The following is a 16,088-nucleotide window of genomic DNA, read 5'->3' on the forward strand; positions in this document are numbered from 1 at the left end:
GGACAGAAAGTATTCAGTTAATTGAAGACCCACAATTTCAGTTGTTTTTCTTACTTTTCCTGGAATGCATGACTCAGAGCTGAACAATGTTCAGTCAAAACGGTGTATTCTCTCTCCCTCATTAAACTTTTTATTTTTTGTGTGGCTTCCAGCCAGATAATAAATTCACTAGGTATAATTTGTCTCTAATACTAAGCAGATAAAAGTACGGCCAGGCATGAAAAATGAGGGGGCAGGTATGCAGTTATCAGATCTGCAAATGACAGCAGAGGTGTACACAAAATTCACGTGCCCAAGGTCAGAAGTGTCTTCTGAGTATTTAGTATTGATAGCTGTTTATTTGTTATCAGTCAGGACTCCTGATGTTAACCCCCCGGGATACTTTGCTAGAGAAAAAAAATCAGTTGAGACTGAATAGTCACGGCAGCTGCATCTTTGGTGGCTAATTCACAGATGAACAGACATTTTTGGCACGAAGCTGTATATCAAACCTTAAATAACCCTGCATGTTGGATTGAGCGTTTTAGCACGAAGAGGTGCAGAAAAGCTTTCAAACAGAAAGAATCGATGTGACCATGCCTGTCCAGGGTAATTGAAATGAGGCAGGAAATGGCCTTTAACCTGGAGTTGATTTCTCATAAGTGGACTTTTATAGCGATTATGAGCATTTTCCTTTTACTCCCTTGTGTATGTAAATTGTTTTGTAGTACGAGAAACACTGATGTAGCCAAGGGAACAAAATTGTTCCTGTACTGCTGCTTAATACAGTCTCTTGACCTTGGCCCGAGTGCAGCAATGGTGCAGTGCCTCATGCTTGCAGTCAGCCATTGCTCGCCCCAAGGTGACTCCTTACCTGCTCTATCCGCCTGAGTAGCTCCTTCTTTTGACGCTCCCATTCTCGCCGGTCTCTATCAAGCCTGTCCAGGAGCTCCACCTTTTCCCGGTTCCAGTTCTTCTCACTGTGCTGGATTTGCCAGCGGAGGTCCATCACCACACCATGACTCTCAGCCAGAAGCTTCTTGTGCTCCTCTCTTTCCCTTTTAAAAGCTCCCTTTGCATCAGACGTGAGGCCCGTTTCTCCTGAGGTGTTCTCACTCTTCCCTTCCAGCTGGCATTAAAGTAAAACATTACTAGGACATTAAACTTTCTGTGGTAAAAGCCTGTGTCAGACAATGAATTTGAGTTAAAGACCTAACTTCACAAAGGTAATGGCAAAATTACGGCAATTCTTAGATCTTAAGATTTCAATAAATGATCAAATATGTTCAACTTGAAAAACGTTTTAGAATCAAGACAGTGAAACCATACTGAATAATTTCTCAAGTTCTACCAGCTCATGCTATTAAGGCATTAGTTATGATATTTCTGATTGGGAGTGTGGGCACCAGCAATGAAGAAAACATGGAGATAAACGCCAACCTCATCATCATCTCTGAGACAATCACCAGGACAATGCCCTCAGCCACTGCTCTGCTTTTGTTCTCTCACTCAGTGCACCCAAAACCTAAAGAGAGTGTGTTCATCTTCTGAAGAGACTTTTCCCAGAGCACTCAGCAACAGACCTATTGTACAGCTCCTCACGCCTTCCAACAAAAGAGGGTGTTAGCAGCAGGAGGAGATGTACCAAGATCATCCCTCATCTCTGCAGGTTCTGGTGTCTGAACTGATTTCTAGGGCAGGCAGCTGATGCTACCTTCCCTTCCTTCTTCACTTCATGCTCAGAGCCTCAATCAGAGGCTCAAGGTAATAGATTCATAGGAAAATGCAGGCTTGATGGGGTGTCAGGAGGTCAATCCCCTGCTTCCAGAAGGGTTGCCTCTGAGATCAGATTGGGTTGTGTGGGACTTTGTTGAGTTGGATCTTGACAAACGTCCAAGGGCAGGGATTGCACAACCTCTCTGACCAACCTGGGTCATTGCTGAGATGTCGTCAGAGTGAGAAGAAGTGCTCAATAGTTTTGTGTAAATTCAAGCAAGTGAAGAATTTATCCCTGAAGGCTGACCTTTTGTTGACAACTCAGCTGAGTGACTCAGAATAGGATACATCTTCATCCCCTGGCTCTGCAGGTGAACTGAAGTGAAAAGCAGCAAAAATTAATTTCTGCCTCTGAAGTTAAAGTTGTCCTCAAAAAGGAGAGGCAGCAGGTCGGCTGGAATACATTCTCATTTAGCAATAGAGAAGGACAACATCTTCACTTTGCTCTATGCGGAAAATAAGCCCAGACTTCCTGAGCAAAGGGAAGTTCAGACTGCATTCAGTAGTGAAGCCTACTACTGTCTGGAACAGCCTCCACAAATAAATGTCTGAGAGGTCTTGGTTGAGTCATTTAAAATTGTACTGAGCTGCAGAAAACACCCTGCTACAGCCACTTGCATTGACAAGGAAATCTTAAAACACCCATGTTCTCTACCACTATTTCCAAAGTCCCGTTGTTTTCAACCAACCAACCAACTAACCAAACAAAAAATCAATTATAAAAAAGCGGCATCCTATTTTAACAAAGTTGACATGACACTATCTTTCTCACACTTATCCTATTTGTGCAGTGTAAATTTGTGGGATCTGCAGTGACATGTGAGAGGCTGTCCTGCATACAACTGCATGGCTTGGTGGTGGACAAGTGGTGCCCTGGGGCAGAAATGCAGAACATAGCAGGAGAGACACCTCTGCACTGTAGATCCATGATGGGAGACACCATCCTGGGCAGTGTGGTTTCTCAAGAAAGCCAGAAAGCTTTGCTGCTTTCCTACCCACTACCCCAGCATGTTGACTGCCCACATGTTAGTTCAGCAATATGTAAAAATATCACTGCTCGTTTCCAAACTCACTGCTAACTTCAGGTAATGGCCTCTTGCCACCTGCTACATCTTTCCTCTGTTCATCCAGAACATCACCAAGTCCCCAGCTCCATTTCAGGGTGCTGTGGGAATCAAAGCTGGTGCTGCAGCCACGATCTGCAATGTTGGCACACATTCTTTTAGGGTTTTTAACTTTAATTTTACTAGTCTGTGCCCCCAGCCCCAGGTTGGTCTTGCAAGTTCCTGATGGGTTTACTAAGTAGCTGTGACACTAAATAATCTTGAATTTTCGGAGTGTCACTGCAGAGGTCAGGTCAGCCAAAATAATAAGGGACTAATGAAGTAAACTCTGTACAGTTTCCTCACACCTAATCCTGACAGAGGGTTATTTAGGACTTGTTCTTTGTGATATGTACGTCATCTTTCAAGGACCTTAGATGCCCCCACAGATGTCTCTCATCTTGCAACAGGAGCTCTTAGGGGAGGTTGCTGGACCGTCTGGGCTAAATCCAATGAGGCTGGACTCAACCTTACAAATCTGCTGCCTCCTGGGAAATAATGCCACACGCAGCACTAGCTATGGCTATCATGCTAAGCTGCAAAACCACACCAACGCCTGTGATGAATTCTTTAGCTGGTATGAAGCATGAAAATGCCAAAGGCAACCTATAACGCAAACAAATGCTCAGTTGCAATAAATACAGTTTGTATGATTATCCTATAGAACAAATTCCTTCTTCCATTTTTTTGAATGTCAAAAAAATAGCAAGATGTTGAAGCTCACCAAGACAATCATTCTCTCTCTCCCCTTATACCACTGGGTTCTTCACCAGCACTGGGTAAATTTCTCAGCCTTTCAGTTACCAAACAAGACAGGCAGTGGTGCCTGTGAAGGGCAGGAAAGCTGAGAGGGGCAGCAGTGGGAAGTAAGAACATTCTCAAGGGGAGCGATATCCCAAGAATGTATGGCTGCTGTTAGACTGCCATGCCCAAGCTGCCAAAATACAGTAAGTCATCCTGTGCTGGACCATGGGCTCACCTAGATAAGAGCCATGGCTCTTTCCCCATTTGAGAAGAAAACACGAAGTCTGTAAGTACAAATATAAGTTTAAAAATAAAGGCAAGTACACAGTGGTACACCTTCAGAATAATTTCCTGGTGTTCAGTGATTTGGGACCTAAAATCTTCTTCAGCCAGAGGCAGTGTCTTTAGAGTCAGAAGTCAGTTCTTGGTGCCTCAGGGAAGTTGTGGATGCACCATCCCTGGAAGTGTTCAAGGCCAGGCTGGACGGGGCTTTGAGCAACCCGGCCTAGTGGGAGGTGTCCCTGCCCATGATGGGGACATTCGAACTTGAAGATCTTTAAGGTCCCTTCCTATCCAAACCATTCCTATGATTCTATGAAAGGCAGAACAACGCTTCTGGCAAGGAGAAACTCTTGCCTTTGTTTTGACGAAACAGCCCAAATCATGGAGGAAAGGTCCATTGGTGGCTCCTTAGCCTGAAAGTCTAGATATAACTTTCCTAAACCTGCTAATTGCTATGGGTGGCCAAATGCCTCTTCATGTGCACCACAGTTTATATTCTCCCCAGACATCCTGAAGCCAGACCATTGGTCAGAGTCCTAGTGAGGGTCTGTGTCCTTACATGCAAGTTCTCAAGGCATACATAGGGTTTGGCCTCTCATATTAACTCCCTCCTTCTTCCAAACTTTTCTCAGTTCCCAGAATACCAGGATTTTTCACTTGCCCAGCTGGAAGCTGAGAATTACTGGGATTCCTTATTGGCTCAGCATTATCATAATCCCGTACTCAGGAGGAATCTCATTATTTCTTATCTTAAAAACAATGCCTGAGGATCCTTCTGCCAAATCAGATGTACTTGCAATTCTAACAGTCAAGATTCTTATTTTTAATGATATACGCAGTGCTAAAGCTCCAAAGCAGCAGGCAACAGTACATTGTCACCTCTGATATGCAGTGCTTTTGTATCAAGAGAGTTTTCTTTCCTTTTTTCCTTTCTTTCCTATACAGACAGTTGAAGCATCGAAATGCAAACCCACTGTCAGTGACTATTAAGTAGGAGTTGACTCTTTTGAGGAAAATGCTCGTGTTAATTGACCTACTGCTTCACAAAAAAAATAGTGGGAAACAGCAGCAAAGTCAGCAGTGGAGAATAGAAAGACCTTGATTCTCTGTGGGCTTCTCAGGGGGTTGGCAGCTCTATACAAAACCTATGGTAGGAGCACTGTACAGCCCACTGCTTCATCACTACCAATCAAAACAACAAAATGACATCATGAGAGGTCCTCCTACCCACACCAACCTGACAGACTTGGCTATTTAGTTAAAATTGTTGTCGTGCCACCTATTGGGCAGAGAATAGCAAAGGATATTAACAAGACTATATGTAATGCTGAAATTTTACACAATGTTCACTAGCTCCTCCCATTTTGATCCTGAAATTGGACCTATAGTGAAAACATCCCATATTTTGAATCTTTAACATTAGTTTGAGTTAAATTTATGTTTATATTATTTCTATTTCAGGCTTATTATATTATTATTTTTATATTTTATGTTTTAATTCCCTCCTTGTAATCATGAGCACATACACCAGACCTCAGTGGGACACTTACATTGTTTTCCCTATCCTAATGATTTCCCTATTCTAATGATTGATGTGCTGTCTTTTTGCTACTGCATTAGGGACCTGCTTTTGCTGTGAAATAAGTGTTGGGTTTTATGTCTAAAATATTGACTAGTTTCGTTCTTTTCACTTGCTTGGAAAAAAGGTAAAGAGTAACACCCATGGCTTAGGAACTACCATATGTTATATGTTGTTACCAGTGGCGCAGTGGAGGTAGTAAAGAGCCTGATAAGGCTCCCATAAGGAAGGGTGCAAATCTTTCTTCTCCCTGGGCAGGGTTGGCAGCACCGTCCCAGTGCCAAACACCAGCCTTTGAGTTTATCACCCATGCAAAGGCAAAGTGTGCAAGCTCTACATTGGCAGTTTGTTGTCAGACTAACTCTAAGTTTTGTTCTTTGTTACTATCTTGAGTTAAAGGTAAATCTGTTGCCTAGGTTTTAGTTTGGGAGGAGCAAAAATGAGAATGGATTTGGTTTCCTTTTGCAAGCGATGTGTTGTATGGAAATGTGTGTGCACTAAGCGGCAGCTGAACTGCGAATCTGGATCCACTGAGAGAAAACTTGGCTAAAAAGAAAGCTTCTTCCCTCATTCTGTGAAAGCAGCCTACAGTACCTGAGCAGGAAAAGCAGCGCTCGCATCTCAGCTTTGTGCGTCAGAGTGAGTCTCTGATGTTCAGTTAATTCTCCTAAATGTACCACCAGCCTGGCAGTGAATATTTTTATTATCTTTGCCTTCTGCAGAGATGCTCTACTATTATGAATCTTTTTCTCAAGACCTGAACGTGCTAATTCTCCTTCCCCTCCCCTTCTCAATGCTGAAAATTAGATCTTTTATGCCATCAGCTTTGGAAATGAATCCTTGTGGGTTTTTTGCTGATTTGTTTTCATATTGCTTCAGAAACAGTACATCTTCTGTGAATGGCCGTCACGACGCTGAAGCACCTGGCACCAGATTTTACATACATACTTCTAGCAGTATCCCGTGGTGGGTAGCTAGAGCTTTCTCTTCAGTAGGGCACCATCCATCACTAACCAGTAGCTTTGAATAGCTGGTTTAATATTAACATATTGATCTAGTATTATTATCAGTATTATTAAATCACTCTTTTCTCTCCTATGCATCAAGTACTGCATGCAGTTGTTATGTGCCAAGGCACAGTGATGAGCTAATTGTGAGCACGCCAACATCGAGACATTTTTCTCTCCTGTAAATGCCAATAAATACAGACACGCGCATGTCTCATTACTGCAGCTGGTACATTACCAGCCAGCTCTTCTAAGAAAATCCTCACCTATATCATACAGTACCTACTACTGTTTGTGCTGGGACAACTGGAATCTGAGGCAACTCAAGAGGCAAAGCTTTGCTCAGGCGGCTTTCAGGCACCAGGGAAAAATGAATAAATATAGCCCCTTTCCCGGCTATCATAGATTTCCCATTTCACTAAGTGCCTTAGCCATTATTCACCGGTGTTAGAGGCGGGGGGAACGTTACCTGTTCGAGGTGACACTTCAGCTGGGTCATTTCCACCTCCCAGGCTGCCTTGTGCAGGGCGTACTGCTGCTGCAGCCCCTGGCGCTCCCGCTCCTCGTCCCGCAGCTCCGAGCGGAAGTCGTCCAGCAAACCCTTCAGAGCGTTCAGGAGCTTCCGATTTTCACCTGCCTGCCGCAACAAAGCAAACGAAACGCTGTCACTGGGTGGATTTAGCCCCCAGTTTCATTTTCAGGAGAAAAAAATGCCTGCACACCCACTGCATGGAAGGCAAAGCACCTGGGCTAACTTGTGCATGAGAAAACTTAGAATAGCAATACCTTCTCTGTCTGCAGCCTGCCCAGGGAAGTGGCTGAATCACCATCCCTGGAGGTATTTAAAAGATGTGTAGACGTGGTGCTTAGGGACACAGTTTAGGGATGGAATTGTCAGTGCTAGGTCTACAGTTGGACTCTGTGATCTTAAGGGTTTTTTCCAACCTAATTGATCCAATGATTCTGCGATTCCATGATTCTCCTTCTTGTTAGACCTAGTCCTGAAGCATCCATGAAAGCCAAAGATACTTAAGTTACCCTGAAAAGGGCACTAAGTATCTTTCTGGATTGAGGACATCTGTAATAACTTCCATTTTGATACTATAAACCAAAGCTAGAGTATCATTCCTGAGGTTTGTTGGGTAGATGGAAGTCTCATACATACAGTCATTGCTCAGCATCAAGCCTCAAATATTTGTAAACTACATATAAAGAAAAGGGATTAATTTTCAGTGTTTTTGTATTATCAGATAAAATTACTTTGGGAAAAGTTTTTTTTGTTTGGGTTTTGAGCTGAGTATCTCTGCTAAGGTGTTTCACTAGTCTGTACTTCACATTTCTGCTCAGTGCCAGACAGCTGCACACAGATTAGCTCTGCAGCAGCACCCTGACTGGTACTGAAGGCACAAATGCCAGGTAGGACACTTTCCCTCTTGCAGATGGGATCAAAGAGCGAGCCCCCATCCATGTCTTGTTGAGAATGTCATGATCATATTGAAAATGTCTGTGCTCTTGTGCTAGCCAGGAGCCAAGAATTAAATTAAAAGTCCAGCCCAGAGCTGACATCTGATCTTGGAAAGTACTGAAAGACTGTATGTATGCTTATTCAAATTCTCTAAGTGTTTTTTGTCTTAGTTTTGGCATTTACTTTCTGCAAATTCTCTGGAGACCTGCAAAACCTGTCATTTTTATGTAAAATATTGAAAAACATTTTTTAAAGATTCATTCTAGATCAGCAAAACAAAAGCTATCCCACTGTTTTTGCAGTCATTGAATTAAGAAACAGAAATATGTAACATGATTTATTTATCCAAAATTTAAATCAAATATTCCCAGTGAGCCTGTTGAAAAGCAGGGAGTAGCCAGAAACTGTATTTGACAAGTTATTCTGAATAGAAAAGACTTTTAAGAAAATTATATTTGATTTGTAGACACAGCACAAGCAGAAAAATGGGAATGTTCACTCAACAAATTCAACGTTTAATCACCTGGCTCTCATGAATGCGTTAGCTTCCTTGGGAAGGCCTAACTCAAATTAGCTATCTTGATTCTTACGTGAGAGACTAATTGATTTTATTTTTTATTTATTTTCCCAAGTGGAGGCTTCCCGCAATTCCTCTTATCTGGTGTTTCATTAAGTACCTACATGGGGACTGCTTTGGAGACAAGTCAAGTAAATAGATGTATGTAAAAGTCTAAATAATTTTCATGTGCTTTTTTCAATGACAGTACACATTAAATATTATGCAGACAACTAAGCTGCTTTCATATGCTCATCAGATTTTTGGCATCACTGAACCCACCTTACCCACTTTTGTAATCACTAATCAGAGATAGCACAGTGCCTTTTTTCTTTAAAAAACAAACAAATGTGGTCTACTTTTTCCAAGCCATTTGATTCATCAGCAAAAATATGCTAGATGCAGGGAAGTGACTGCAGGTGCTCATTGACTGACCTATAATCTGTTTGGACTAATGAAATGTGATGGTGTACAACATGGGGTTTTATAAGAAACGCACCCACAGAAGCAGAATTAATCCCATTAACATTTAATGCCAATTAGCAGTTTTCTACTATACAGCAGCAGTCTCCATCATGCATATAAGATCACCTACTTTTCAAAATGTAATGAGATTTTATGTTTCCACCATTAATTTTCATTCTGATACCCAATTAAGGCTGAATTCTCCAAACATCTCAAGCCCCTTGTGTAGTAATCAGAATAAGAGCTCTTTTGAAGATTTGTCCTCAGTGTCACAACAGGAGCTGCTGGGTATCGAGCACACCAAAATCTGTCCTCATCCTCTTTGAAAACCCTGACTCCAAATGTCTATGAAGTGCTTTCATTCAAGAGCCACGTTCTGTGTTTTCTGGTATGCTGCATGAACCTTTCTCTGGCAAAGTAGTCTAAAGGCTTCACAAAGGAAATGAGGCAGAAGAAAAAGAAAACGAAGTAACAATAAAGCAAGACACATCCCTCATTCCTGTGCATACATTCGATAGCTTTAGAGCCCTGTAAAATTAGGTTTGCAAAGACAGAAGTGATGGACTAGTACAGAGAGGAGCCAAAAGAGCCTCACTGCAGGTCTGTAGCCCACTGAGATGAGGGCATGTCTTATTTCTAGAGGCATTACATCAATATCACTGTTATGAGGGAAGTACCCCAGGTGCCCCCTGGGCTTGCTGGGTTTTTAATTAACTTGCTGATATAAATCCAATTTTGGTTACATACTTTTAATTCCTGCAGAGAAGTCTCTTTTGCATGACTTCATATTTGCAGACTGAAGTTGGAGGGTCTGTGAGATTATTTTTTTTTCTGTTTTGCCAAACTGGAGTGGTTTTGGAGAACAAAGTACCTTTGAGACAATGTGCTCTGAAATACAACATATACATCTAGACATGCTTTAGGTTTCTGCTGGTAAAACTGCAAAACAGCTTCTGCATTAGAATCTGTCCCACAGACGCACAAGGATTGTTATAGTCTTCCCCTTCTTCCCAGGGATGTTATACAGGCAGAAGAAACAGGGCATGGCTGTGATTCTCTGGACAGTGTCCCATGCAAGGAGCTGGCTCTTTAGTACCTTTCCAATTACTGAAATCCAGAACATGGAGGCATCTGACTGATTCACAACTGATCTAAGACAAGCGAGTTACAAAAGCAGTTTAAAGTCTCGTTGTATCCACAGCTCAGGATTTATAGGTAAAAGAAACAACATCTGACAATAAGTAAAAACTTAATGTAGTAAACCTGAATTAAATTCCAGGACTTTGAAGTCTTTACCAAGCTGAGCGAACCCCAGAGATGGGAGACTCCAGCTCTAGAAAAGTTTGGGACTAGAGCAGCTGTTTGAAGCTTGGTTCTGCTTTTAATCACAATTATTTTTTCTCTGAGAATTTCACAAGAATTTAGCCACAATCTGGTATTATGAGCAGTTCAGTGGAGCAGTCAATTAAAAACACAAGGTCAGAAGCCTAAACAGTGAAAGAGAACTGTGCATTTTATCTGTCTAATCACAGATCTAGGCAAAAGTGAAGCTGGATCTTGGTGCAAATAACTTTAGTATATTTAGTCTTAATTACTTATTCTTAATTACTATTCCTTTGGGCTTTTCTCTTAGCTAAGCTTTGAAAACAAATATTATATGAGCAAATAAAGATCTAATTGGGGGTTTTCTTGACACTCCCCTCAAGCAACAGCGTGAGTGTATTGTTTTTTAGTGCCTTTTCCATTGGACCACAGAGGTCTAAACTCTTTTCTTCTTACTCCCCTGATCTTACACCATCCAAAATGCATCTCACCCTTTCTACTCAACTGAACCAAAGCTCTTCCTTTTTCCACAGGCTATTCTCCCTGATCTCCTACTACACACACATAAATGCTGATCTACGGCAAGCCCTTCTCTACTGGGCCACCAGCCTGACTTGCCTGCTAATCTCCTGCCCACAACCAGACTTCCTGCTTGGCTCTTGGGCCAGTTCCTTGACTGCCCCTTTCTGCAGTGTGTCCCAGCTACCAGCCATGGGACAACGCCATGAAGAGAAAGATGAATTGGTTCTTCTCAGACTCCCCGTCTACCCTGTCTCTCATCAACTAACCTTTTTCTCCCCTTTTCCCTCAGTTTTGCCTTCATTCCTTCACACACTGGACACATAAAAATCCCAGACAAGTGAGACGTACTTTCCACCAAGTCAAGTACCTCAAATCATAATAATATAAAATTAAAGGCTGTTTGTTGAAATTAAGGCCTCGGGGTTCATTATTTTTCTCAAAACAATTCCAATTCCAGGCAGGGTGAGAAAGTCAGCAGCAAGAGTACAGGCTGAAAATACAAGCCATTAAATATTAACATTAAATGTTAAAAATAAATAAGGGTTACTTCAAGTTACTGTAAGCCCTTCCCTTTTTCTGACCTAGTTATCTCAGACACTCCAAGACTATCACAAAATTTCCTTCCTAATGCGAAACAAGTGTTGATCCATTTCATTTTGGAGCTTGCCAGGCAGAAAGAGGAATTTAGGGCTCTCTTAGGCAGGTGCAAACCTGGGAAATGTCCAGCATCACCACTCACCCCAAATTCCCCATGTAAACAGTGATTTTTTCCAGCTGCGCACTTAGGTCTGCAGAAGACTCCCAAAACCCTGGGTGTTTTTGAGCACAGCCTGACTAGTCAGTGGTACACTGGGAGGTGAGCACTCCTTGAGATCCACACCTTCAGGAAAGATGTGCTCTGGGCCCGCTGATAGTCTCTGAGCTTTTAAAACTGGGACAACACAGGAGAAGTGTTTTCTTGCTCTATTTTTGTTTAGTTACTGGGTTTGGGGATCATATATAAATCAAGTGGAGCTGATGTTTATGGGTGAAAGCCTGTAATGCGTGCAGAGCAAGGACCAGGATCTGTGAGGTTGGTGAGCACAGCGAAGGTCCTGCACACAGGAGGTTTCAAGCCATCCACCATAGTGAGATGGACAATTCAGGCTCAACTGATACTAAGGAGTGTGAGGGCAGAGCAAGGTTCTGGCAGAGCCTCACAGGAGGTGTCCAGGCAGTTACTCCTCTGTCATGGTCCTCCAGAAGACACTTCTGATGCCCTGGATCTATGACAGCATGAGAATCAATCCACATTAGGGCTTCCTATTTCTGTGCCAGAGAATAATCATAATCCTTTCTTGCCAGTGACAAACACAAGCCCTGTAGCACTGAAAACCCTTTTTACATGCCTGTCAATAAACACAGCGCTTGTTACAAGATTCACCAGCGTGAGTGGGCAAAACAAGTAATAGTGCTAAAAATGAGAAACATTTAGCAATCTTGCTCATTCTTGCAGTGTTGAAATACCACTTTTTTCCTAGTTGGAAGGCAAGAAACCTATTTTACCTTCACAAGCCCATTTGGATATCATGAACTATTCACTACCAACAGGGGTACTGTGATGTGGTCTGTTCCTATAGCTCATTTCTTTAAGCAAGATTACCTGGAGCTGCTACATTAGTACATCTTGCAAGGTATATAAAAATGAATTATAAGCAATCCTACTTCTCATTTCTGCCACCTTAATTGAGATTAATGCCTAAGCAATGATTATTTCAAAGACGATATAATTTATTTGAATGTTCTTGGTCATTTTAAGGTATCTATATGGAAAGTTAGTACATGACAGAGTTTGTACTGAGATAGAGCGTTGGTTTAGATTTATTTTACTCATTCTAGATTGTCAGTCTACGGATGGAATGCAGGATGAAATGCTCAGGAGGATCTCTTCCATGGCTTTTTTCAGCCTCCACCTAAGAACTTGCTGAGAGGATGACAGTGACGGGTCTGGGTGACTGGCAAGGTAGAAGCTTTCTGAATGCCAGACTGATCAAATGAGTACTACTTTCACAGAAAACAATAGGTAAAGAAGTTGTCAGCTAGCACTATAAAAAAAGGAAAGCAAAAGAGTACAAATTTGAAGCAGAATGTGACATAGCAGAAAGACCACATATCTCTACTATTTTTATTCATATAGAAATTCCAACGGAAGTTACATCTTGAACTAGAGAGGTAGGTTTCAAGACAGCCTGTGCATCTGCCAGCACCAGCCTAATGTTATTATAGGAGACTTACTGTTGCCCTGCTGCGTATCTATTAGACCATACAGATAACAAGCAAACAGGTTGTACATAGTTGTGAGTCTGGGGAAGTCAAGGTGAAGAACTGAAATGCAAAAGCACACACAATCCCCAGAGCCTGCAGTGAGTCCAGTAGAGTGATGTGGTCATAGAGAGATTTGTCCGAGAGCTCACAAGTCAAAGGCTTGGATAGAGATGGGACATAAAGCTTCAAGCCCTTTTTCACTGAATATGTGTTTTGCACAGAATTCTTGCTCCTTCTACTTATGATTGCAAATAATTCCATGTAACAGGATGCTCTCATCTGAACATTTTTAGTTTTAAAAATAGAAGAAGACGCTCCTGAAGAACTGTTGGAAGCCCCTTTGAATGTTTGCTATTATTATTGTTAGGACTGCTGGTATACTAAATGCACAAAGGAAAAGGCCAGGATATATGGCAGTGCTCTGACACACACAGGCAGGGCACAGGAGATGTCAGGGAAAATTTAGTATGATTTGCTTTTAGGCATTTAAAAACAAGCCCAGTGACAGGAAGAATTTTTGCATTGTTTTCCCATCATCTCTAAGGGAAACATTAAATACATGTGCTAGTTTCTTAAATTATTTAAAGGAAATAAAATCACCTCTTCTTGCTAAAAGCTTGACAGTAGAATACAATAGATGTGCTCAGGCAAGAGAAGCATGTAAATTCTGCAAACCATCACATACTGATAGATGTTTCTGGGCAAACGGCCACAAGAGGAAATAGGATTTTTCGCTGATAGTATCTGCCAACAGGAGAACAGTAATCACGTGGCTCCTGATTAAATATAAATATAATGGATGAAATCCACTGTAATTGCTGTGTAGCTAGAATTATTTTTACAAGTATGATTCTAGGTGATTGAACACAGCAGCAGAAGAAAATGAACTCCCTTGGAAAATCCACACTTTCCATTCCCAGGACATGATAGACAAACAGTGTAGTACCTGCTTCTGCTGCTGCAGTAATTCTGCAGTCTGAAGCTGTGGTCCATGATCAGTGCTCTCTGTGGTGGGATGCTGGGAGAAATCTGTCAGTGCAAACACTACATCCTCTTCCTCCTCCTCTCGTTCTGCATCATCTGCCTTCTGCTCAGACTGCATGCCAAAGTCCGGGAGGGTCTCAGGATGCTCAGTCTAAAATGCAAGAGATGGGACACATCAACACTCTTTTGCCATGACAGAAATCTATTGAAGGGCTAAGGGAAGGGACTATCATCCTCTGCATCCTGTGGTGAGATATATTGACTTCTATAGGCTACAGGAAATGATCTTTGGGCGATACATGATGTTGCATATATGAATACAATACTATGAAAAATAGGAGATCTATGCAGCTGAGAAGATGCATATAATGTATCACCCATTAATGAAAATCTGTACAAGACACTGGTGTATTGTCAGATGAAGATAAAGAGATCAGGAAGTATCCAACCCTAGCACTTTATTCTCTCTAATGCATTAGCAAAACACATGACTCCAATCATGACTAGAGGCGGACTGATTATAAATTAACCAGCCAAAAAATACAAACAGTGAAAAAATGAAAGCTATTTTGATATTAGATGAGCTAGTTTACATAGAAGCAAATTAGTACTGCTGAAGTAAAGTAGAAGCAAATTATTTCTAAATAGCTACTCATGTCTTGTTTCTGACTCATTACCACAGCAGATAAAGGTAAAGATGTTCATCCACCTTTTATCTAAGAATACAAAACACTGGAGTATTCAACTTAAGCATACTCCTACCAGACCCGAAAGGTTACTTGTACTGCCAAATGCAGCACACACTGAAAAACACTAGGCATGTAAGTATCAGAAATACTGAGAAAAATTACTTAGTTGCCTTAGCAAATGGTTTCAGAATTGAACGAACCTGCAAAATAAATTTATTATTCTCAATACTTCTGTATAAAATGTCAGAATGAGCAAACACTTATTTTAAACATATTTTTTTCCTTAGGTAAGATTTCTAAAGTAAATGGTAATTCTGGATGTGCAAGTCAACACAATTTAGCAGCACCTTTCCTCACAGCACAAGTTGACTGGCAGTCACACCCCTGCTGAGATGTGTCAGCTTGGGGATTCCAGGTTGTTATGTACTTCTGCAATTCCTGATCTTATTTTAGTCGCTACTTGGAAAATCACCATGATGACTACTGGTGTACTGGTGACAGACGTGTGTACAGAGAAGAGGAACAAACAAGAATGATTCACTGTAAATTCCCACAAGAAGCTGTATAATTCTCCTGCCAACATGAAAACAGAGCTTCCCTCCATCTGTATGGCTGAAGACTTTGTAAGGAACACTCTGTGCACACGATGAGAAAAACGACAGCACCCAATCCATCTAAACAAATTTGATTCCATCAGCTCGCTGAAGTTTTTTTTCTTTCCCAAAATTATTCAGGAGTCACACATTTGAGAGTTAATTAAATATTCATTTACTATGAGAGAGTTTTTCAGGACCAGATGTTTGTACTAGTTAAGGATATAGATTCAAAGATGGGTGATCAGTAACATATCATGCAGAATATGTACTTGAGCACAAGCCAGCTTAAGAAAAGGCTTCATGTTTCATTTGAATCCTCTTTAAATCGATGTGTAATTATAAAGTTGCTGATGCCACATCATATTTAAAGTCTACACTTAAAGAAGGGACATCCCAGTACCCCACCACCCACAACTTCATTGAGTTAATAAGGTGGGACAATTACCTCTAATATGTCTTCCCCTTCCTCTTCCATTCGCTTGCCTTGCCGCCAATGTTTCAGCAGCCACTTCAGTTTGACATACAGGAGAAAGGTGTCCTGCTTGAAATGCCTGAGTTCTTGCTGCAGTAGACTTTTCTCCTGGCTCCAGGTCTTCTCTTCCAGTTTGTTCTGCAAAGTCAAGCTCTGCACTTCCAAGTCTTTCCTCCGCAGGGTCTGCATATGCTCCTCCTCCAGCTTTAATGGAACAACAGACACCGTGTCAATGGGGTGGT

At 41.6% G+C, this 16,088-nt stretch overlaps 1 protein-coding gene across 4 annotated transcripts in view; it reads right to left on the reverse strand.

Annotated features, from left to right (window-relative positions):
* The window catches only part of MTCL1 (microtubule crosslinking factor 1), a 106,658-nt gene that overhangs the window by 15,936 nt on the left and 74,634 nt on the right, over window positions 1–16,088 (reverse strand). For all 4 annotated transcript variants that reach the window (XM_014938594.1, XM_014938596.1, XM_014938593.1 and 1 more), the window contains 4 exons: window positions 15,820–16,050; window positions 14,052–14,240; window positions 6,940–7,107; window positions 854–1,108 (listed from right to left, as the gene is read on the reverse strand). In XM_014938594.1, the coding sequence (XP_014794080.1) occupies window positions 854–1,108; window positions 6,940–7,107; window positions 14,052–14,240; window positions 15,820–16,050 (843 nt within the window). The remainder of the gene's footprint in view (window positions 1–853; window positions 1,109–6,939; window positions 7,108–14,051; window positions 14,241–15,819; window positions 16,051–16,088) is intronic.

The sequence above is a fragment of the Calidris pugnax genome, unplaced genomic scaffold, assembly GCF_001431845.1.
Source record: "Calidris pugnax isolate Ruff unplaced genomic scaffold, ASM143184v1 scaffold13, whole genome shotgun sequence".
Lineage (NCBI taxonomy): Eukaryota > Metazoa > Chordata > Aves > Charadriiformes > Scolopacidae > Calidris > Calidris pugnax.